The sequence below is a fragment of the Stigmatopora argus genome, chromosome 22 (genome assembly GCF_051989625.1).
Source record: "Stigmatopora argus isolate UIUO_Sarg chromosome 22, RoL_Sarg_1.0, whole genome shotgun sequence".
NCBI classification, from domain to species: Eukaryota; Metazoa; Chordata; class Actinopteri; order Syngnathiformes; family Syngnathidae; genus Stigmatopora; species Stigmatopora argus.
This window is the reverse complement of record NC_135408.1, coordinates 2,249,504-2,272,345: the sequence shown is the minus strand read 5'-3', so window position 1 is coordinate 2,272,345 and position 22,842 is coordinate 2,249,504. Positions and strand designations below refer to the sequence as shown.

The 22,842-nt window shown below is 40.7% G+C and overlaps 1 protein-coding gene across 2 annotated transcripts; it reads right to left on the bottom strand.

Moving 5' to 3' along the window:
* Positions 1–669: 669 nt before the first annotated feature.
* Positions 670–21,310, bottom strand: slc7a3a (solute carrier family 7 member 3a). 2 transcript variants are annotated; one of them, XM_077592251.1, is made up of 12 exons: positions 21,172–21,310; positions 11,496–12,041; positions 10,372–10,533; positions 8,978–9,152; positions 8,786–8,901; positions 6,930–7,152; positions 6,718–6,857; positions 5,869–5,971; positions 5,565–5,791; positions 5,325–5,491; positions 4,885–4,993; positions 670–3,525 (listed from the first exon to the last, which is right to left on the bottom strand). In XM_077592251.1, the coding sequence occupies exons 2-12, from the start codon at positions 11,860–11,862 to the stop codon at positions 3,377–3,379; spliced, it is 1,938 nt and encodes a 645-aa protein (XP_077448377.1). In that variant the 5' UTR covers positions 11,863–12,041; positions 21,172–21,310; the 3' UTR covers positions 670–3,376. The 2 variants fall into 2 exon arrangements, with proteins under 2 accessions (XP_077448377.1, XP_077448378.1); XM_077592252.1 differs by lacking the exon at positions 21,172–21,310 and adding an exon at positions 20,441–20,678.
* Between the last annotated feature and the right edge of the window lie 1,532 nt (positions 21,311–22,842).

The window sequence follows — 22,842 nt, the reverse complement described above, 5'->3', positions numbered from 1 at the left end:
CAAGACAAGACACACAAGACATTGTAGACCTAGGTAAAAAAAACTGGAGCCACACACAGAATCATGTCAGAAGTTTCTTCAAAAACAGGTTTTCTAAATGTTTACACCAGGGGTAGGGAACCTATGGCTCGGGAGCCATATGTGGCTCTTTCCATGGGTGCATATGGCCCTCCACTAACCTGTGAGGTAAAATATGAAAATCAAGGGTGAGAGAGCTGAGTCCCGAACATACTAATACGAGCATCATTGTGGCATTGACACTACCTCTACCACCACTTTAATCATAATTTTGTTTTTTATTACTCTTCTGCATGCATGATATCATTGATACTGATTTATTAGCAACATCATGAGAATGTTGTCAAAAGAATTCAGACTTTTAGTATACTTAAAAGTGGTGAAAGGACAAAAAGAACACACATTTTCATGTGATTTTACTTTTCAATTCTGAGAATGGCTCTCAAGAAATAACATTAGAAAATATGAATTGTTTATGGCTCTCTGCGTCAAAAAGGTTCCCGACCCCTGGTTTACACGGTAATACAGTGGGAACAATGTGCAAAGTGCAAATCTTACCTCGTTTTTGCACAGGAAATGACCTGATACTGGTTTGGCACAAATGTCAATCTTATCTAGCACTACTGTTCATAATAAACTCTTAATAAACAATTTAAAAGGTTTATATTTGAATTTTATTTTTAAAAAAACATACAGCCCGGTTTATACATAACAGCTATATGTACATTTTATGAAACAAACGAGGAAGAAAATAGACCAACTGTATTGATATCAAAGCAATAAAGAGATGTTTGTAATATAAAGGCACAAGGGCTGGATGTAACATGATAAGTGGACTCATTTGCCTTATTCACGATTTAGATATTTTTCCTCTCCCCCCAAATTTTGGACCTTTCCCGTCAGGAATATTTTGAGGTATTGCTGCCAAGATTCCCATTGGAGAGAAAAAGAATCCCTCAACCTCAATTCCAGCGGCATTGAGTATACTAACAGATTTTGGGGTGGTCTAATTTACAACATTTTACAAATACACTTGTACACAGCTACTGTACAATATACAGTAAAGCACATAAGTTATACGCAGGGGGACATTTTTGTTTTCAAACGATACGATATAGACCAACTCGTAGAGGTCGTGCTTGCTTTCAGGTGAGAAGTAGTTCATTTTGGTCAGAAAGGACGATTACCTCAATTGCATAAAACAAACAAAAAATGTAAAATATGTACATACTAAAACACATGACTGAATTAGCAAGGATGTGTTTTAATGTCAGGGCACAATCCAATCAAATTGAATTTTGAAGGCCTATAAAACAAGACATGTTGTGACAATCACATGAAAAGCTTCAATTAAAAAAAAACATTTGCCAAATGTAGTGTTATAGCAACTCACCAGAAACATTTTATCCTAAAAATTTGGCCAGAATACAGTAATTATCAGAAAAATAATGCATGAGAAAAATGTCAAGTTTTAAAAGAATAAGTTAGGTCGTAAAACCAGCGCACTATCTCGAATACAAATAAAAAATAGTAATGTTACAAGGTCATTAAATGAAACATTTCAATGTGCTAAAAGCAAAAGGCTGCAATTTTAGTACAAAACAGGATTTTTAAGACTAACCTTGTTAATCAATTGCCGTGAAATTCAAGTACAAGGTTTTTTTTCAAGATGTTTTCATGTTACACCCAAAAAAACACGTTTATATATAATTTTTTCCTTTATGCCGAATGATCATAATTCAATCTTTCACATTATCTGCTTTTGTCATTTTGTCATGTTTCTCTGGTAGCAATCCTAAATGCGCTGCAAAATTACCTTTTAATATTCAAATTTCCTTGATTTTCTTCTACACATCCGGTGATATATTGCGGGCATCCCTAAAGGACAAAAACTCACCCCTTCCAACTAGCTATATTTCCAAACAAGTTGATTAATGCACACAATCAAATGAAGAAAAAAACAGCTCTACTGCAGAGAATCTACAACTTGACAAAGCTGCCAAGTTTCAAACGAAACCAAACGTGGAAGACGCCACGTTTTGATGCGCTAACTTCACAACTGGCATTCTCACATCTGCACTGACTTCATTTCGTCAGGACGAAATCTGCGTTTTATTGATAAGAATCTAACAGCAGCGGAATCTCCCGAGTCTGTTGACTGAACTTCGGCTTCAAGTACGGTTTTGCTCGCAGTGAGCTCTGCTTTATCATTCAAAACCATGTTGTTGTTGCAACATTGTGACATTGGGGCGCAAAAGTATGTCCGCTTTGGAGGTTCAAACACAGACAAGTTGTACTTGACCTGACTTGAAATGTTTTTAAAACGAGACTAGAGTGAGGAGGCTCGAGGAGAATTCAACCGACCGTAGAATACGGGTGTCCAAATCAATCCTAAAAGGCCACAGTAGGTGCAGGTTTTCATTCCAACAGAAGAAAAGGATACATTTTCTGTGTCTTAAAGGTGTCATTAGTTTATTGCCAGCAGGTGCTGCTGGGTTCAGAAGAAACCTCATTGGTTCACAGGTTTGTGCTGGATCAGTTGTAACAAAAACCTGCACCAAATGCGCCCCTTTGTGGAATAGTTTGCACACCCCTGCACAAGAACTACACATTTAGATGTAAAGTAATCCCTCGATTATCGCGGTTAATGTAGACCTAAACAAAAAACGGAAAAGTAGGGTCACCCCTATTTGAAGCGGAGTCCTATGTTTTTTTCATTTTTATGAAAAAATAAAAATAAAAAATCCCCAAGAAAAATATCTGCAATGTAGTGAAGCCGCTATTTTCGAGGGATTACTGTACACTGACCATCAATGAGTAGTTCAAGTTGAATTTGCGGGTGACAACCAACCAGCTGTCACAGCAAAATTTAAAGTTTGACTGTAACAATCTCATTTGATGCCCCGTTGACCACCATTGTCCGGAAATAGCTTTGTTAACCAAAACTCATCTGCTCAAACGCTAAGGAAAAACCGTTGGATAAGTGTGCCGTTATTGACCTCCCGGCATGAAACTAGTTTCTCTCCGGCATTTACCCTGTCTCCACAAACCAAAACACACGCATACACAGCAGACACAAAGCAACAGGCTGGTGCAATCAATCAAGTGATGCGTAAGGGAAGCCGAGGCTTCCCCACACGGCGTCATGAGCTCGTCACTTTCTCCGTTGACAGACAAGAGGGAAGAGGGGGATGTCGTTTGATGGTCAAACAAGGCTAGCTGGCTAACTACACGCATGGATTACAAAAAAAAATGGAGATATCGTTTGTGTTAAGAGGTAAATTGGCCTCTCCTCCCTTGCTAGTGAATGTCCAAAGTCGGCGACCCCATCCTCCCTCCGGGAGCAAGTCAAAAGCTATCAGGGGTTGCCGGCGCCCTCCACATCGCTGTCGTCGGGGGCACCCTTGTAAATGGGCCTCTTGGACTGCAGAGCCGGCTCATATTTACGCGGGGAGGAGCGGTTGGCGCTGCTGTTCCTCAGGCCGTAGAAGAAGTAGATGGCAAAACCTAAAGCCAGAGAATGGAAGCATAGGCAAGGTGAGGGAAAAATAACAGTGGACTTTCACACAAACGCATTTGTACTTCCTACTCATCCAAATACTTTTCTTGAAACTGTCAACTGACAAGGTCACAACCGAAAAGAAAACATGAATAGGTATTTTCTGTGAGTGGATTTTTTTTTTTTTAATACTGTATTTCTGCAAAAATTGTTATGTTGTTTAGGCTATAGTTATCTGAAAAAGTGGGTTGTTCTCCATTTTAGTACTTTAACGTAGAGGCGGATGACGAGACGATATTAGAATTTTAAGGATTTCGATGATCTCAAATGGTTAAATCATCTATAGTGAGGGTTCTGTACATACGGCTCACAAGCCACGTCTGGCTCTATAGACCAGTGATTTCCAACCTTTTTTGGAGCTGCGGCACACACTTTGAATTGAAAAAAATCTCAGGGGTCAGCACCACCTGAAAATCTTTTAATTTAAAACCGTCGTCTATATTAACAATAGTCATTCTCATCAGTTTTATCATCAGGAAGCACATAAACCTCCAAAATGATTCCAAAATGTAATTTTTCACGCTGACTTATTGTCACCAAGAGTTGATGCCTGCTAACCCTGAAAAACTTCCAGTTCAAGTGACACAAAAATAAATAATGTTTTTAATCGCAAAATGGTATGACTTTTCTCCAAATATGACTTAAATCTCCTAATATTACACAAAAAGTAATGTTGTGCTCACAGACTTTAGGTCGCCAAAAGTTGATGCCCTAGAAACCAAATAACTTCCGGTTCATGTTGGAGGAAAAATAAGCAACAAAATGACTGTTTCATAATTTGAATCTTGTAATAGTATAATCTATAATTTAATGTTCAGCATATTTTTATTTTAACCTTGGAATAGTTCAATTTTAATCTCTTTATATTCATTGTTTTTCACATTTTCATCAAAATTGCACTAATTAAATAAAAACCTGTTCAAAGAGCACATTTGGCTTGTAATGTGTTTTTTTCCTTTTAGGGTTACATACATTTTATATGAGGAAAATGTTCAATAATGTGTAAATTAGTCTAAACAATCTAAAAAATAAAAATGTATAAAATCGTAATATTTTTGCCGCATTACCAACCCTGACTTTAATGTTTGTTCTTGGTGTGCGATAAATTAAATAAAATGCCCACCAAAATAAAACATTATTTTTCCTCTTCATTGTGCATTATTTGCTTATACTCAGGTGGGACTTAAAGTCCGACAATTATGGTAGATTTCAAGTCAACTGCTGTTAAGTTTTGAGAAGCCCAAAAAAATATCCCAATATTTCTCCATTCCCTATCTCATATGGCCCCAAAAAAACATCAAGCATACCTATGGCCATCCAGACAGTGAAGCGATACCACGTGCCCTGATCCAGCTGCATCATGAGGTAGATGTTGACAAAGACACTAAACAGCGGCAACCAAGGAAGAAGAGGAACCTAAAAAAAGAGATGGTAGTACATTTAACATTGTTATTCATTGAATCATTCTGAGGCCAAATGTCATGTCCACATTGAGCATTCTTTGCCTGGTGCGATTTATAAACAAAAAGAAAATACGGTAAATGTTTTGTTGTTGGAGAAAGCTTTCCTGGTGTAGAAAAAAAAAACTGTTTTGGAAAAGGACCCGCATACAACGTGGGCACGGACACGAGTTATGTCCCTTATTTTGTTGCGGTGACAGAGTGCCGCTGTTGCTTAATGAAGTGTAATACAAAATAAAAGGGGGGAGTAGTGTTTTGAGAGGAGAGCAGCAGTGCTTAGGATATACCTTGAAGGTCAGAGCTTCTCTGCTCTCGGGCTGCCTCCAGATGACGATAAGGCAGGCGGTGCACAGCAAAGCCAAAATAACACAAGACGCTACCGTGGGTGCATGGCCGGCCAGCAGCTCTGGCAGTAAGTTAGCCAGGACGATACACAGAATGGTGATGAGGACAGCTGCACGCACACAGGAAAGCAGGGTCAAGCTTATAAATGGTGATTACCGGGTACTGCGTTGTAATGTACTTACAGATGACGGCGGTGGTCACGTAAACAATCTTCCCTGAGGTATCGGTGGGCGTTTTTGAGCTGGGGCACAAAAGCAGCTTGAAGGTGAACGCCTCCTTGAGGGGCCTCTCCTCGCTCTCTGCGTACTCGTCGCCGCTGTCCCCGCCGCTCACGGCCACCTTCTCGCCTTCCACCAGTTCCACCAGCTTCTCCGTCTGGCTGGACGAGGGCAGCGTACTGGGCTGGTACCTTTATATGAAGAAAGATAATTTATATATGGTAGGGGTATTGAGAAGAACGTTCATAGTTTTTGCATTTTTATTTACCTGAGAATGAGGACACAGATGGCTACCAGCGAATACGCCAAGAGGGTTCCGATGGACATGAGGTCGACCAGGGCTCCGAGGTCAAACAGGAAAGCCATCAGAGCTGTGGAGTGAGGTAGTTTTTTTTTAAATGACAGCTCTGCCATACCGTAGTCTTTCCTGTTTGATTGTTTGATTGGTTAAGTGTAAGCCTGTAAATCACAAATCTCTATATACCTCACGATACAATATAGATATGGTGATACGGTACTCGGACGTTTGGTCGACCGGACGTTTGGTCGACCGGATGTTTGGTAGAACGGATGTTTGGTAGAACGGACGTTTGATAGAACGGACGTTTGGTCGCCGGGGTTTTTACTGTTGAAACCAGCTCTCAAAATTATAATCATGAGAGAGAGAGAGAGAGAGAGAGAGAGAGAGAGAGAGAGAGAGTTTAATATCTAAATATCTAATATCAAAATATCAACAGTAAACTGTCATAATTTGACAGCGAACCTGGCGACCAAACGTCCGGTCGACCAAACGTCCGGTCGACCAAACGTCCGGTCGACCAAACGTCCGGTCGACCAAACGTCTTTCGACGAAAAGTCCGGTCACGGGTGATTCAACAATTATCAATAACTTAGTTAGGAAATGAATCTTCTCTATCACTTAACAGAAAAACTACCGTATTTATTTGCATATACGCCGCTTTTGTCGGACAAAAAATGATGACTGAATTGAGGGTACGGCTAAAATGCGCACACAAACACAGATGCACGAACCTACAACTTGCCGCCGCCATTAGTATGTGACGTCATGACGCATGGCACCGTGACAAAGACGCATTTGTTTAATGAGGTGGTTTACCTGCAACAATGCCAGAAACAATGGTGGCCAGGAGAGGCGTCTTGGTGCGAGGATTCATCTTGGACAACGAACGGAACAACAGCCCATCCTCCGCCATGGCGAAGATGACCCGGGGCATAGGAAACATGGACCCTAGCAGGCTGAAAGAAGGCCAAACAGGTTGGCGCCATTCGCATTTATGCCAACTGATCTTTAGCAATCACCTTCCTCACCTTGTGGACAGAGCACAAAGCGAGCCCACAGCCACAATGTAGCGGGCCGGCGCCCAGCCCACGTGTGTGAAGGCTTCGGGCAGAGGGCTTTGTGTGTTCAGCTGGTAGTAGGGCATCATCAGGGTAAGCGCAGCGGATACGCCAAAGTAGGCGAAGAAGCAGATGAGCAGCGAGGCCACAATGCCGATGGGGATGGAACGCATTGGATTCTTGGCCTCCTCGCCTGCGAGAGACAAAAGGTTATAACTGAGAAGAACTCAACATCACAAACCACGGATTGTTGGGGTGAAAAGATAAGCGGCACAATGTGACGTTACAGAAAAAATAGCACCTGTGTTGTACTCATGTAGAGTCGCTTAAACTAAAATACTTTCGCCTCGCACACACGCAGTGAGAAGACACGCAAATACGCAAATACATGGTCGGGGACTGCTACGGTCTAATCCAATGAGAAGCATTGTAGGAAACACGCCCACTTTTAATATGACACCGCCTGAGAGAAGTTGTTTTCATAGTAACTGGCAGCCACAAAGTCTTTTACTCTGCTGAAACTCAACTTTATTTGGGTTCATGTTGTCTATTTTTTTTTCAATTTGTATTTTTCAATTTCAATTTCAATTCAATTTATTTGGCAAGAAAAAGCACCAGGCTAAGGGCCATGTAACAAGTTTACAACATTTACTACATGTGATTTTGTAATTTTAATTCATTTTGAAGGGCAGCTAGGCGTATGAGTGGTTAGCATGTCGGCCTCACAGTTTGGGGTCCTGGGTTCAAATTCAGGTTGGTCCACCTGTGTGGAGTTTGGATTTTCTCCTCAGGCCTGCGTGTTATCCTCCGGGTACTCCGGTTTCCACCCACATTCAAAAGACATGCATGGTAGAGGCTTGTTGGACGCTCTAAATTGCCCCAAGGTATGAGTGTGAATGGTTGTCTCCTCGTCCCCTGCAGGTCGCTGGCCACCGACCCAGGGTGCCCCCCGCCTCATGCCCGAAAGTCAGCTGGGATAGGTTCCAGCACCCCCCGCAGCCCTTGTGAGTATAAAGCAGTTCAGAAAATGAATGAATTCATTTTGAGATTTACAGTTTACACATATACACACCTATATATACACACAATTTTTAGTAATTTAGAACTTTTTTAATGACTTATATCATTTTATTAAATTTTTCGTATTCTAAGTGCTTAAGAAATATTTTTACATACTAACGATGCTTGGGGCGGCCCAGTGGGGCGAGTGGTTAGCGCATTGGCCTCACAGCTTTGGGGTCCTGGGTTCAAATCCAGGTCATATGCACATGTGTCGAGTTTGCATGTTCTCCCCGGGCCTGCGTGGGTTTCCCCAGGTACTCCGGTTTCCTCCCACATTCCAAAAACATGCATGGTAGGCTGATCGGATACTCTAAATTGCCCCTAGGTATGGATGTGAGTGTGCATGGTTGTCTGTCTCCTTGAGCCCTGCGATCGGCTGGACAACCGATTCAGGGTGTCCGCCCGCCTCTGACCCGCAGTGAGCTGGGATAGGCTCCAGCAACCCCCACGTTCCGAAAATGCTCGGTTGGGGTTCACACTGTGGTCGATGGTAACCATTTTGGTCTAGAAACAGACTGCGCATGCGTGAAGGTATGTTTCAGCACCACTCTCTGGCGGTCAGCAGCAAAACAGAAAATACGACACTAGTCGTGCTCTTTGGTCAAAAAATATGCCTGCTAAACGTTCCAAGAAATATAGAAATTCGCCTTTGAGCCACATTATCATGAGTGCATTATTAACAGTCAGATACAAATTTGCCACAATACACAGCAGTGGCGTTCATTAGACGCTGCCTGCCGCTGTTTGAGGAACTCAAGACGTACTTGTGGTGGCGATGCAATCAAAGCCCACAAAAGCGTAGAAGCAGGTGGCAGCACCAGAGAGGACGCCGGTGAGTCCAAAGGGGGCAAAACCACCGGTGCCAAATTCTTCCTCAACACTGTACGATGGACAAAAAGCAAAGTTGGTTTTCCCCTTCAAACACAAGACACAACCAAAAAGCTCAAACTACTGACTTGCTATTGTTGCTGTGGTTCAGGTAACTGGTGTAGTTGTCCAGAGTGAGATTCCAGTTGGCCGTGTCCCCCTTCACAAATCCAGAGATGATGACGAAGCCCAGGACCACCAGGTTGATTCCGGTGAAGATCTTGTTGACCAGTGCTGACTCGCTGACGCCGAACGCCAGCAATCCTGAGGAAAAGAGGGAGGAGGGTCGTTCATACGTTGCTTAAACACCATTAATTCATTTGATTTTAATACAAATGTAGCTAATACTTTCAAAACCCTTCTGACAGTGTAGTTTGATTCATGTTGTTTGTTTAAAAATGTTAGAAGTGCATGCATTTTGTGTCTAGCAAAGGTTATGTAATAAGTTTATTTAAGGGGGCTTTTGCTAGTGCCATGGGTAACGCAAGAAATCTGTGCGAAGAAAATCAACAGAAAATCCAGCCTGTTAAAACAAGATATGGCCTCTATAAGTTGAGGTAATGGTGCAGGGGTGTCGAACACGTGGCTCTCGAGCTCCATGTGGCTCTCGGCCAAAATGAATTCAGCTCTTGGCCACAGCAACCTTCAGAGTAGTTGATGTGGTACCTCTGGCTAAATTGCATTTGATGTGTGTGTTGAGGGTGGACAATTTCCTTGAAATTAATACAGTGTTGTTTTGAAAGGGGAAGAAAATGTTATGGCCCTGAACAACTAATGTTCATCAAAACAACTACAGTTGGAAAGTACATCCTAGTAAGGGCTGTCAAACTCATTTTGGGCTACAATGTGGCAATTAAATCTCACGTGGGCCGGACCAGTTTATATTTCACCAGATACGTTACTGTGTATTTTCACAACTATAGGATGGGCACTTAAAAGTATAAAGTTTTCTCTAAAATGGACGCTGTGCCCAATCAGTCGGTGTGCGCCTTGTATTAGCACTAAATTCAGATTTTGAATGAACCTGACCACTTGACTGACTGCAGTGCATTCTTGTGCTCAAATGACCACACCCTAAAAATTAGCCTCCCTGCGTACTCCAAGCATTACGGTAAATCAATTCAAAACATCCCAAACCAGTGGCGAGTCAGTTGACTTCCATATGGTCGTAGTGCTTTTAGCCGTCAAAAACACACTTACCGTATTTACTCGCATATAAGCCACATTTGTCAGACAAAAAATTATGACTAAATCAAGGGTATGGCTTATATGCACAAAACAACAACATGCATGAAACTTTAAGGTGACAGACAATGCGTTGCATTTCCGGGTAAACCCCGAGCTACAACGTGCCCGTCAGGTAGGCCAACCCCACGGGCCGAATTGGGCACACACCCTGATGGACTACTTCCAGCTGCAGGGAGTACGTTTGACACCACTGGCATAGATACTAATTTACTGTTTTTAGACAAAGAAGACTCACCGGTGAGCAGGAGCACCAGGATGAGGGCAAATAGGTCAGGATACTCGGCCAACACTTTTCCGGGCACCTTCATTGTCATGGAGGCTTTGAAGAAGACTGAAATCTTCTGCTCCACGAGGTTGTCAAAATTCGAACTCCATGCACGTGCAACACTTGCAGTACCTGCAACAAAGAAATCAATTACCACAGGGGGTACTTTTACAAACTATTCACTATTAGTGAAAATCTTCCATGCACATTAAAACTTCAACACCCTGGAAATTAGTGCTGGGCAGTCTGGCCCAAAAAGGATCTCAATTTATTTTCTCATCATGTGATTCTTTTCATGATGACTTTTAAACTTGTTTTTTTTTCTAAATTTTTGGTTATGCCCGTTTAGTGTTGATTTACTACCCCCAAATAGATTTAATACGTTTAACAATCATCTGTCGATATACGTTGCAGCTGATCACAAAGATCAACCAACATTTTCTCTATCGCTGACCTTAAAAATGCCTTTGCCAATATAATCACAAATCGGCACAAAAATTAAATTATCTTATCATATACACATCGCCTTGCATACATTATCATTTCGTATTTGTGTTGTTGCAAGTCTGTGTCTCTCTTAGCCAATTTTCCCTCTAATTTTTTGTTTGTCTGGGCAGAAAGACAACCTCCCTGAGCACACTGAGTACCAGTGTGAGCAACATCATCATTGCTCGCTATGGGCACACACCAGTAGCAGGTGTATGTCTACTACACATAAATGATTTAGTAATAATAACATGTAATGATTAATATCTATGAATGGGCGGCCCGGCGGATGAGGGGTTCGCGCGTCGGCCTCACAGCAAATTTTTTTTTTTTTTTTAATGGGATTTTATTTTGTGCGCTCCATATGATTTGCTGTGCGCAGAGAAGACGAGAGTAGTGCCCAATTGCGCAGGGAACATTGCTCTTAGCCCACATATTGTATAAACCATACCTTTTACTTCCCCTTAGTATTAGCATGTCTCATCACTCACATTGTGGCTCGCACAACAGACAGACAAAATCGGCCAAGCTTTTGCTCTTAACTCAGAAAATGAAGGCACCTCTCTAAGTCAATATGCATTCCACATGGATAGGGCTAAAATACGTACCGATCACATATGAGAGGATGAGGTTCCACCCCGTGATGAAGGCCCAAATCTCCCCCACCGTCACGTAGCTATAGAGATATGCAGAGCCCGTTTTGGGGACACGGGCTCCGAACTCGGCGTAGCACAGGCCCGCCAACATAGAGGACAGCGCGGCTATGAGGAAGCAGAGGACAATGGCGGGCCCGGCCTTCTCCCGGGCTACCTCGCCGGCCAGCACGTAGACGCCGGCGCCCAGCGTGGAGCCCACCCCCAAGGCGATGAGGTCCAAGGTGGACAGGCAGCGGGCGAAGCGCGTCTCCTCGCTGGAAAAGTCCAGGATGCGGCGACGCAGAAGTTTCTTGCCGAACTGGGACAGCTTGTTGGCCATGTTTGTTGAGAACACGCGTGGGCGCTATGTGTTTTGATCTTTCGAGTGCGGCGGCTGGGTGTGATTGACACACGGCGTGGAAGCGGAGAAGCTAGGCGCAGATGGCGAAGGTGAGGCCGTCGGTGATTGGTCCGTCAGCGTAGGTGGACGCGATAAGGCAGGTTGCAGTATTTTGCAGCCTGGGAGGAGGCAAGAAGAAAACAAAAAGTTCACTATTCGGGAAGTGCCAAACTTTCTCTGTACTTGGCAGTGGGCAGCACAGATTATTGCATCCTTTCCATTCCAGCTGAAAGCCGTTGCTGTGGCGACTTCAACTCGGCTTCGTCTATCCCAAAAATGCTTAGACTCACTAGCTTCGCACATATTACCTTGGTCACTTGAGAACTCTTATAGGCAGATTTTGACTTCTCTGGAAAGGAATATATATATATATATATATATATATTTTTTTTTAATTTAAGAGAAACGATACGTGTGTAATACCAAAGTTACTTATAGAGCTGTGATTAGTAATCCCTAAGTTATTGATCTAAAAAGACTAGAAGGCAATGTTATTAGTCTGGTAATTATTTTCAGCGTTTTTACAGCATTTTTTTTTATCGTGCACAAACATTGGTTAGGATTAAGTTGTTGGTTTTAACTAACATTTCAGAAGTAATCAAAAAAGTCAGATTAGTAGTTTTATTGGTAGGAACATTAGTTGTTGAGATGCTGAAATTCCAAGAACTAATTGGTAAAATTGATGAATTTCCCTCGTCCTCAGCAATAAGGCTTCGTTTAATCAAAATAGAATTGAAAACATTTATTTTGACCCTGAGAAAAAAAATTACATATTTGCTTTTTTTTTTTGACATCTTAAGGACCAAAGCAGTAATTCAAACTGAATTTTCTACAATGTAAATTCAAAATTATGATGGAAATTTTTTCCCAACCTAATTCATCGATAAATACAAAAATGAGTTCAAGATTGATTACATAATTGTTAGTTGCAGCCTTATTGAACTTATAGAACATCACAGTGCTATCCTTGCGGATAAAAAAAATGGGAATACATTTTTTGGGTATATTAAATCGTATTTCAATGGGTATTTCTCAAATAAAGTGTAAGTTTATTTAAAGCTAGAGCTCTCCTTGCCCGGCTTTTGAGAAAACTTCCCCTCACCAGCAACTAATTGGAACTTGGAAAGGATCCAGATTTGATTCTCACCACATGACAAAGCCGACCGAGTACGGCACAGTTACGCAACTTCCCGGAATGCATGCCTCCACCTTCGTCAGCACATGATACGCCGAAAGCTCCTGGCGGTATAGTACAACTCAATTGAATTTTGCTCTTAAAAAAATAAAGCAAGTATAGATTGAATTTGTTAAAAGAACAAAAAACAAATCTGTAGAGAGCTTTGTTGTCTCAGTAGTTAGAGATGTGTCGAAATATTGGACGAAAGGTCTGGGAACGCCACAGGCTGTGTGGGCAACACATGGCTTGCATATCTGCGAGCTAATATCAACACAGGACAAGAAAACAGCAGCTGGATGAAGCTAAGTAACAGCAAGGGGAGACAGCAGATAAATACATAAATAAGAACTAAAGTAGTAAAATATATTCGTTAGCTCCCATTACTCCTTTCAACAGGTAAAAAGTACTACTAGGTGTGTTCCGGTTTCAAATTTAGAGTCGAATCAGAGTCACTTGATTATGTGGATCTGAGCCGAAAGCCCGGAAATGTATTATGGAGAGAAAAATAGCACATCTAAACTTTTTTGAACAAAGCTAACATTTAAATTCATTTACATAAGAGGATTATAAAAGTGAAAACATCATTTTTGCAAATCAGTTCTTCATAAAAAAGGGAATAAATATTACATTTCAATGTTCGCTTCTCGTGAATAACCAGAATAAATCATTTGAACGTGTTTTACTTTTTGTCCACTTTTTGTTCTGCCAAGTTTTTTTCACTACTGGAAGTATAAAAATATCTAATATAAAGCATACGGTATATATATATTTTACTATGTGGAATATATGAATTTATATAAGAAATAATGCAATGTAATGAATAGAGCTCTTGATTGTGATTTCCATGTCGATTTCCATCGCTGCCAGGGCCCCAGTCAAACTGGATTGAACGTCTTTTACCGCCAATGGCAGCCAACGAGTTAATATTCAGAAATAAACAAATACATTAAAAAAAAAACATCAGTATTACAAGATTCCGCTCCTCTGAAAAAGACGTGACGTGATTGGGGAAGATCGCATGATCAGACTAGAAAGTACTGCAGGTATGTACAGTAATCCTTCGAATATCGCAGTTAATTCAGAAGTAATCCCTCGAATATCGCAGTTAATTCAGACCAGATATGGCTGCGATAAATGAAAAAACACCAAGTAGGATGAACTGATAATCAACTGATAATTCTTGTCATGTCGCACGGGGCTTGCATTTCTGATAAAAATCCACCCTCACGGGGGCCTAGAAAGCTCTATTTTCGGATTTTTTCCATTGGCGCCAAGTGTAGTGACAGACCTGTTTTCCATCTTTTATAGTGGCACACGGGAAACAGGGGAGTTCATATTTTTTCATTTCATTTTTTATAATTTATGGTTTTTTTCAACAAAGTACGGACAAATAGGCTTAAGGACAGTTTTTCCCCACATCCATCAGGACTCTAAACTTGCGGTAACACAACACATAATCCCTTCTGTGTAATAACTTCGGGGTGAGGTAATATGAAAAGACGTTTGGGCGGTGATCTGCCTCCTACTGGCTGACTGAAGGTAGGTGAAAGACAGTGAGAGGTAAGTGATCCGCTCGGGGGGGTGATGCGATGTATCCGTAACGGCAAAATGCCAAATTACGAGTCCGAAATTATCACTTATTGGGTCTTTTGCCGAGAAAACGCACCTTATGGAGAAGCACTACCAATTTCGTCATACGCAGTTTCTGGGTGTGATGACAAATAGGCTTTTGTTGTTGATGATGACGACAGGGCCTATGTCCGATTATTATTATTATATTTTTGTGAACTTTATTTTCAGGGGAAAAAATCTGCAATGTAGTGAAGCCACCAAGTGGAAAAAACGATCACCGTAATGACCATGATAATCCAGGTCACAATTTTCCTGTTAAAAAAATACATGGATTGAAATTTGTCCCAACAATGAAGTGTCCCACGCCAATCTGAAGGATGACAAAGGGACGCCTGCATAAAAACAAAAAAACACGCTTGCCAAACATTCATAACAACACGCAACCATGACAGATACCATGTCCGTTTGCTGAAAATAAGGGGGCTTGGCTTGACTCCTCAATGACCTGATGGGCAAACAGTGCTGACGTAGGGCACGGCCCACTGACACGTGCAATGAGACCGTGTGCTAACGACCGCGTTGAAATTTTCCGGCTGTGTACAACAAGTGTGGAGCAGAATGTAATTTGAGACTTTCAAATCAACATTTTCAACTTCCTCATGCAATCTTTCAAGGTGTCCTTATGGAGTGTCGAAACCGACATTCGTAAAATATTATTAATATTCATTTACATCACAAAAAGAAAGGTAACTTAACGTGAAGCGAGCGATTCCTCGAAGCGAGCGAGTCCTCGAAGTTTCATGCAAGGACAGACCATGATGTTGGGTGACGTACATGAACATGTGAACCTTGTTTCCAAAAGATTTGTTTAATTATTAACACGTATCTCGAGAGCTGGATAATCACGGCCAAAAAATGATTTTATTTAGATCCTTAGATCTTGTTTCTTTATTTTAGTTGTATTTTTTTTAGGTTGTTATCATGTTTGTTTTTTTTACTTTGTAGTTTTTATACAATGGCTTCTACACTTGAAAATTACTTTGTACTGTTAAACTGGCAGTCAATCAAAAAATGTAAAGTATTTTTTTTTTAATTGGTCATCTTTGTACAGTAACTTCTATTATTCAAAATATTTGTACATTTCTTTGTTACGTGTGCTTAGCTTTACAGTTGACCTCATTGGGATGTAATAAATCCCCCAGAAATCACCAAAATAGGACTAATTTTGAGTGACGGTTAGAAATCTGACCAAGCAGTAGCTGATCACCAAGATTTTTTTCCACAATCTACAAATCGTAAAACCCTACATTTCACTTTGAAATATTTTTTATGTTACGTTTCATCAACCGCAAACACTTCCCATGCGCATCAAACTGGTTCATTTTATAATGACACTGACTCAAGAGCTACACTGACACAAAACGTTAATGATTATTCAAAACAGTAAAAGTTGTCGTAAACGGAGTGTAGTATTGCGCAGTCAGGAAGACACACACTGACTCAGTTTAGCACAAAGGTAACATGAAAAGCATGTAAAGTTAGTCAAATTTTTGTCCCAAGCTTTAGTAGTCTGTTAGTTATTCAAATGGTTGCTTTCTGAACGTTCCATGTTGGTGCTTATAGCTATGTACTTACAAATATGTGTTTATTCAAAAGTCCCAATGGACAAACAATATTCCAGCTACAAAAAAATAAACGTTCAACTAATTTGGGTCTCGTCTTTTTCCGCAGCGTACCAAAATATTTCTGTACAAAAGGCAAATTCCAAGATAAAATATTAAAGACAGTATATGAGAATGATCAAAGGATGTCCTAGCTCTTTCTTTCAAAGACAATATCCTGCCCGCTAAGGTTTGTTGCGAACAATGAAATAAAACACCAAAGAGCTTCCATGATAATAAACATGAAGGTCGCGCTCCCACATTCCCACACAACACGGCAAAATAATCATAGGCCCTGTCTAAATCAGGTTGTACCGAGGCGCGGCTATAGGAATGTGCCCTTCCGCTTTACTTCGCAAACTATGACAGACGAGCACCATTTTCTTCATACTAAAATTTAGAAGCATTCTGAAGGCCCAACTTTCTTCTGCGTAAAATGTCGCCTTTCCACAAGGTAGTGACAGCTGCTGTAGATTCTAAGAAGATTAGCTGCAAAAGCAACAACAACTTAATCTAATTATAGCCAAAACACACTTCTGCAATCAACTCACATTGTAAATATTACATATCTTGCCTTGTTATTGACCATAACCAACGTAGGTGATCAAATTAGTAGCAAACCGGCGCTTCAAAAAGCCAGATGAACATCGATGCATTTAGGACGGTTCTGACATACAACGGACGTGTAGTGACAGAACTTGTTTACACATATTTCTCGTATTTTGATGTCAATTTTCCATTGTGCCTTGGCTCAAGAAAAGATTGGGAATGGGTCAACAGTTTTATTGACAATTGAATGAGGCCTTTCTGTTTCAATAGTAATGGTTAAAAGCCAAGCACGGAAAGAACACAATGTCCAGTAGCCGCAAGACTAAACAACCAATGAAAATCGCCAATGTGACCTTGCATAAAACCTGGAAGTTGGATTAGAACAAAAACATTACCTAGCTCAGGAGACCCCTAGAGTCACAAAGTATGTTTGTATATGTAGGGGAAGCTATGGCTTATCATAAAGGCTCGACTTGTTTGCCTAAGGGGGCGCTTGCCTTTGAACGAGAGTACGTGCTGACCGTTCGACCAGTAAGCCCGAACCGGGCGACCCTTCATAAGTCACCTGGCTAGACGCAAGTGTTGCTGCCAAAGCTCGCCTGGAGATGGAGTGTGACAAAAATGGGAATGTCTTCGTTGTCTCATCAGTGATGACCCAGAAAGAAAAGAGTGGAATCAAAGCAGGTTACAAGAAATTCTCTTCTAGAAAATGTGACAACTGAGGGACCATATTTATTTATTAACTTATTTATTTATGTCTAAAATGTCTTTTCCTGTGTCTGTATTCTCATCCTCTTGCGACTGACAGTGAAATTTCCCGAATACGGGATGAATAAAGTTATCTAATCTAATTCACTGATTGAAAACTATCCAAGATTACATGAGATTGACCATTTTTCCTGCATGTCAAACAGTTCAAAAGTAAACTGTACATCATGTACCATACTGAATTAATCAAGTTTTGAAAGGTTGGTTTACACACTTTAAATGTAGTAAATTCTACACAGATGTTGAATGATAAACAAAAGCAATTAGATTTAGAAAGATCAGTTTTGCTCCATATTGGGATCTATTACCTTTTACTTCCTTCATTTTATTTTGACATGGTTTCCTTTTTTTTTTTTTTTTAAATGGCTTGTTTATTGTCGCCTAATTCCGTATTTTTGCTTGAATTCTTGTGGCAAATAACAGACAGGTCCCCTGTGTCGGTTACATTTCTTTTATTGCATGCATGGCATTTAACGTGTCACAATTATTTTTAGGTATTTAATGTGAAAATGTCAGTCTAACATTCCATATTTTCTAAATTAAAATAGGAAAATGTAAAATTAGTTTGAGCAATGTCATGATAATGTTTTCCTTATCATTCTGGTTGCTATGAAAGCTAAAATTAACATTCACTTATCATTTTGTCTTTTGTTTGTGTATGGTCTTGTTTGCAGACAGTTTGATTGGTTCTCAAATTTGGGGTTTTATTTCAAAACGTAGTGCCACCATCAACTAACCCCTCCCCAAAAATCCATTCCTACACATTTTGTTGCTTGCTTAGAGGAGTTGAAGTGGGAGTTTTAAAGACTCTTTCCAGTATAAAGCAGTTGAAAGAGGTTCAAAGATTTTTTTGCAGCAGCGATGTCCAGATCATAGCAACACACGTGACATCATAGAAGTCCGCTTTGAGCTGTAGTTTGAAAGTGAAGTATTTATTGCATCATTTCCGAGTGAATTCAGAAAACATTGTTCATTCTCTACTACTATACTACTACACCTGCCTAACTGCCCGCTAACCATTATCCGTAAGGTAAAATGATCATTCATTCGTCAAGTCAGTGTGAGTCATCAAAGACATTAGGGCAGTGGTTCCCAAACTATCTTACCTGACGCCCCCCTTCTTGCTTCCAGTAGACCCGCACGCCCCCCCCTCCCACTTCCTCTTTTGCTCATGTGAACTTATTTTATTTTATTGCATTTATTTCTTAGCATTGTTCAGGAAAACAGATCTCTGTTAATAGAAAACGGGTTGGACCGTTGGAGTGACTGCTATAATCATATTTTGCATGTATTTAATGGCAGATATTTGTTCTTTGATTTTATTATTCTTTTAATCTATTTAAACATTTTTTTAGCAGGTGACTTCATGCCCCCCTTGAATTCTCTTTACGCCTCCCTAGGGGGGCACGCCCCCCAGTTTGGGAACCACTGCATTAGGGAGACAACCAAATGTCAGCCAACCCTTATTTTAACAAGTAAAATACTCGCTGGCTGATCATCAAAAATATATTTCCGAACACATTTAAGAATAGTGGTGCATTTTTCCTGTTGCAAAAACTGCCTACTTCCTCTTCAACTTCACTTTGAACTACATTATTCACATTTGACAAGTATAAACACAAATCCCTTTTTTTAGAGGTGAGATCTTAAGTCCGAGCCCGAGCCTGACTGGAGGAGCAAAAAGTTAAGGATAAAGTTAAGACAGGAGAACAGAAAAGACAAACACACACCGGTAAGAGTGAGGTGTGGGAAAGCTTCAAATTGATTGTTTAATATGCGATAGAAACTTGCATTGGCTTCGCTGAATGTAGTCAATGTGGCGCTTTGCTTTCATACGAGAGCAAAAAGACCGGCACCTTGACGCTGAGCAGGCATTTAAACAGTTGTACTGGCAAAAGTGATGATCGTCAAACATCTATATTATCATATAAAAGATGTGTAATACAGTATTGTTTAACTTAGATTTCATAACTAAAGACAGGCTTTAATTTGTTATCAAAAATCATCCCTTCTACCGCCTCGGGAGTCCCGAGTCCTCACAAATAAAATATGAAATTTCGGGTTTGCTTCTGGGTCGGGCCTACAAATCAAGTTAATTCGCCGGGCTCAGGCTTTAATACCCAGGGGCTGGGTCGGGCTGGATATTTTTGGGGTCCAATCTTACCTCTACTTCCTTGCCAAACAACAATATTCCTGTTATTTCATAAATCCTTTCAAACATCAAACCAGTCTTGCATTAAACCGGCCAATAATTTCTGAGGTGCCTGACATTTTTTGGCTGTGTGGACAAACACACCTTGTCTAAATACCAATTGCAATTCGCCATAATGAATCATTCAATCACACACGATTTATTCTGCAAACATGTATAATTTAAAACAACTCACATCATACAGGATACAAAGTAAAATAGTTAGTGACAGGGAAACATCGCCCTTTGTATACTTGGGTACTGTCTTATTGCAAGTAATAACCCGTTTGATCTATAAACAACCCGAAATCCAACAAACTTAATATCGACATCTGTCTAAGTGGGGGTGATTGTTAATACCGATTATTAGACATCAATTCTTAGGTGTTTTAGTCAAACTGTCCGATCATTTGTTCTTCATTTTGGGAACATCGTGTCTAAACATAGGCTGATGCAACACACGCGTGCCAGTCTACTCTACAACAGGGCAACACTAACCGGAAGGATGAGTCCCTATTAAAGCCGGGAAATTGTTCTTAAAAACGGGAGTAATAGTAAACTACAATGTTAGGGCGTAAAAGGAAAAGAAAATCTACTTACCCTTTTTAACAAGCCACTATACGGTGTCTGTGACATACAGAAATAGTAGCGAGCTACGTGGATTCCACCGACTCTGGTTGCTAGTGTTGCTTTCACTGTTAGAAATAGCGTCGTAATTTCCTACGGGTCTGACGTTTATGGTAAAAGAAAAAAACTGCAGTTGTATTTTACGATAGTTTCAAAGCATTTAGTGTGACTAGTCGTAAGCCGCTGCTACTGTTCCACGGAATACCACGATTTAGTTTGTCATTGCTGATATTATAGAGGGGAAACCGATCTTAGAGGGAGGCTTTGAATGTGGCATCGCCGTAATTCCACGCCTTACTCGTACGTAGTACCAAAACAATGAATGAAAACATGGGACTAAACCAGCGCCTCGAAACGGAACTTTACGTTTAAAGACGCAAAACGCAGATACATTTCATATCTAACAAAAACCGCGCATTTAACTATGGATTTTAGAAAGGTTTTCGAGTTATGACGTCAGCCGATTGCCCGCTCAAAAAGATAAAAGCAAAAAAGTGGTAAATCGTTACGGCAACTAAAACTGAAGAAAGACTATAGGTTTAAAATTATTTCTATGCTTCTATTAATTTAATTTCACTGCAAACAACAGGCCGCAACTTTTTTTTTTTTAAAGCGGTTATTATTGCATCAGTCTACTCGGGTGACTGGGAAAAGAAGAATTTCCTAAATAAAAACAAATTTTTGCAAATGAAAATGTTTATTACCTTGAATGCCTTTAGATTGTAAGCGCAGAGAAGTAGTGTAAAGCGACACGCCGTGCTTACTGATGAAATCTCGCGCTGTGAAGCAGACTTAGTGCTTTTGATACGTTCATGGAGGGAGGGGCGGTAAGGGTGTGTAGTATAAACACAGTGACGTTAGGGGTACGGTATTTCCACCAGAGAGACCTTTCATTCACTATTTTTTTATTTAATAAACGAAACGTTAATCTTGTCATAGAAGGCATAGTGGATTAAAGATACAAAAGAGATACTTTGAAGTGTGTGCGCGCTTTCCCCTCGTGGTAGTGATACCCCAAATAAGGAAATGCGCTCTAGCCCCTCCCCTTCAGAGTGCGCTATCTTCAGTCTATAGATATCATATACACAGCTAGATGTAAAATTTGGATTTAGCGTTGTCAAGGGACATCTTAGAACAGAAACTTTTCTGGTGTTGTTTGTTAGAGCGAACCGCAAGTGAATTATTTTCGCTACAAAAATACCCTTAACTCGGAAAAATATTGACGGGTTTTAAAACTGTTTGTTTATTAAATACGGTTAGTAAGTGAAACCAATGGAGGCTGAAAAAAGCCTTACTTATTGAATAATAATATCATCACCATCAATCATAATAATCTCATCCCATCTCATTTTCTGAACCGCTTCATCCTCATTAGGGTCGCGGGGGGTGCTGGAGCCTATCCCAGCTGATTCCAGGCCAGAGCCAGGGGACACCCTGGATCGGTGGCCAGTCGATCGCAGGGCACAAGGAGACGGACAACCATACCCACTCACACTCATATCTAGGGGCAATTTAGAGTGTCCAATCAGTCTACCATGCATGTTTTTGGAATGTGGGAGGAAACCAGAGTACCCAGAGGAAACCCACACAGGCCCAGGGAGAACATGCACACTCCACACAGCTGGACCAACCTGGAATTGAACCCAGAACACCAGAGCTGTGAGGCCGACACGCTGACCACTCGCACCACCGGGCCGCCTTTATGTTATTCTTATATCTAAAATAGTTTACGACACCAACAAATTGAAACTCCCAATTCATTTAAAATGAAAAACAAATACTTCTTTAAGATCAGGATTTTCATATTAGTGAATACTCGCAAAACAAGATAATCATGAAGGCCATTGCATTCTGTTTTATCCCTAAATATGGTCTCTTGAAGTGAAATGTATTGACTGCACTTTCACCTTCTGCATGTTTGAACTGTATCGAACCAGATGATACCACTAAACTGGATGACGCAATCAAAAGAAAAAAACAAATTTGGCCAGAAATGACTGTGTCTCGATGCATAAATCATTGGTGTACACGCCCAGACATTGGGAGTATGAAATCGTTTGGTGGTGCAACTCAACCCTCCCACCTCCTTTTGTTTTGTTTTGCAGTTTATACACAATTTAATTAATTGACTTTCAGGACAAACAACATTGACATCCAGGAGATTCGTAAACCGAAAGGTTTGCTCTTCCAATACCACTGCTTCTTTTTGTCCTTGCCTGGCCTCGCTGCTATTTCAATTTATTTCCACTTTATCAAGCTAACCCCCCTATAGGTGTTTCTACAAACACGGACGTCACGGCAGAGCGCTGGAATCGCTAACCAAACACAACCTAATCTCTGCCTTGGACCGCTGTGCCCATCATGCGTGTCCACTT

What these genes read in the sequence shown, in the direction of transcription:
- slc7a3a (XM_077592251.1), bottom strand. Translation starts at nt 11,862, where the DNA reads ATGGCCAACAAGCTGTCCCAGTTCGGCAAGAAACTTCTGCGTCGCCGC. An exon ending in GAGAAGCTCTGACCTTCAAG is followed by an intron (nt 4,994 to 5,324) that starts GTATATCCTAAG and finishes CTCTTTTTTTAG; the next exon opens with GTTCCTCTTCTTCCTTGGTT. An exon ending in CACTGTCTGGATGGCCATAG is followed by an intron (nt 3,526 to 4,884) that starts GTATGCTTGATG and finishes CTCTGGCTTTAG; the next exon opens with GTTTTGCCATCTACTTCTTC.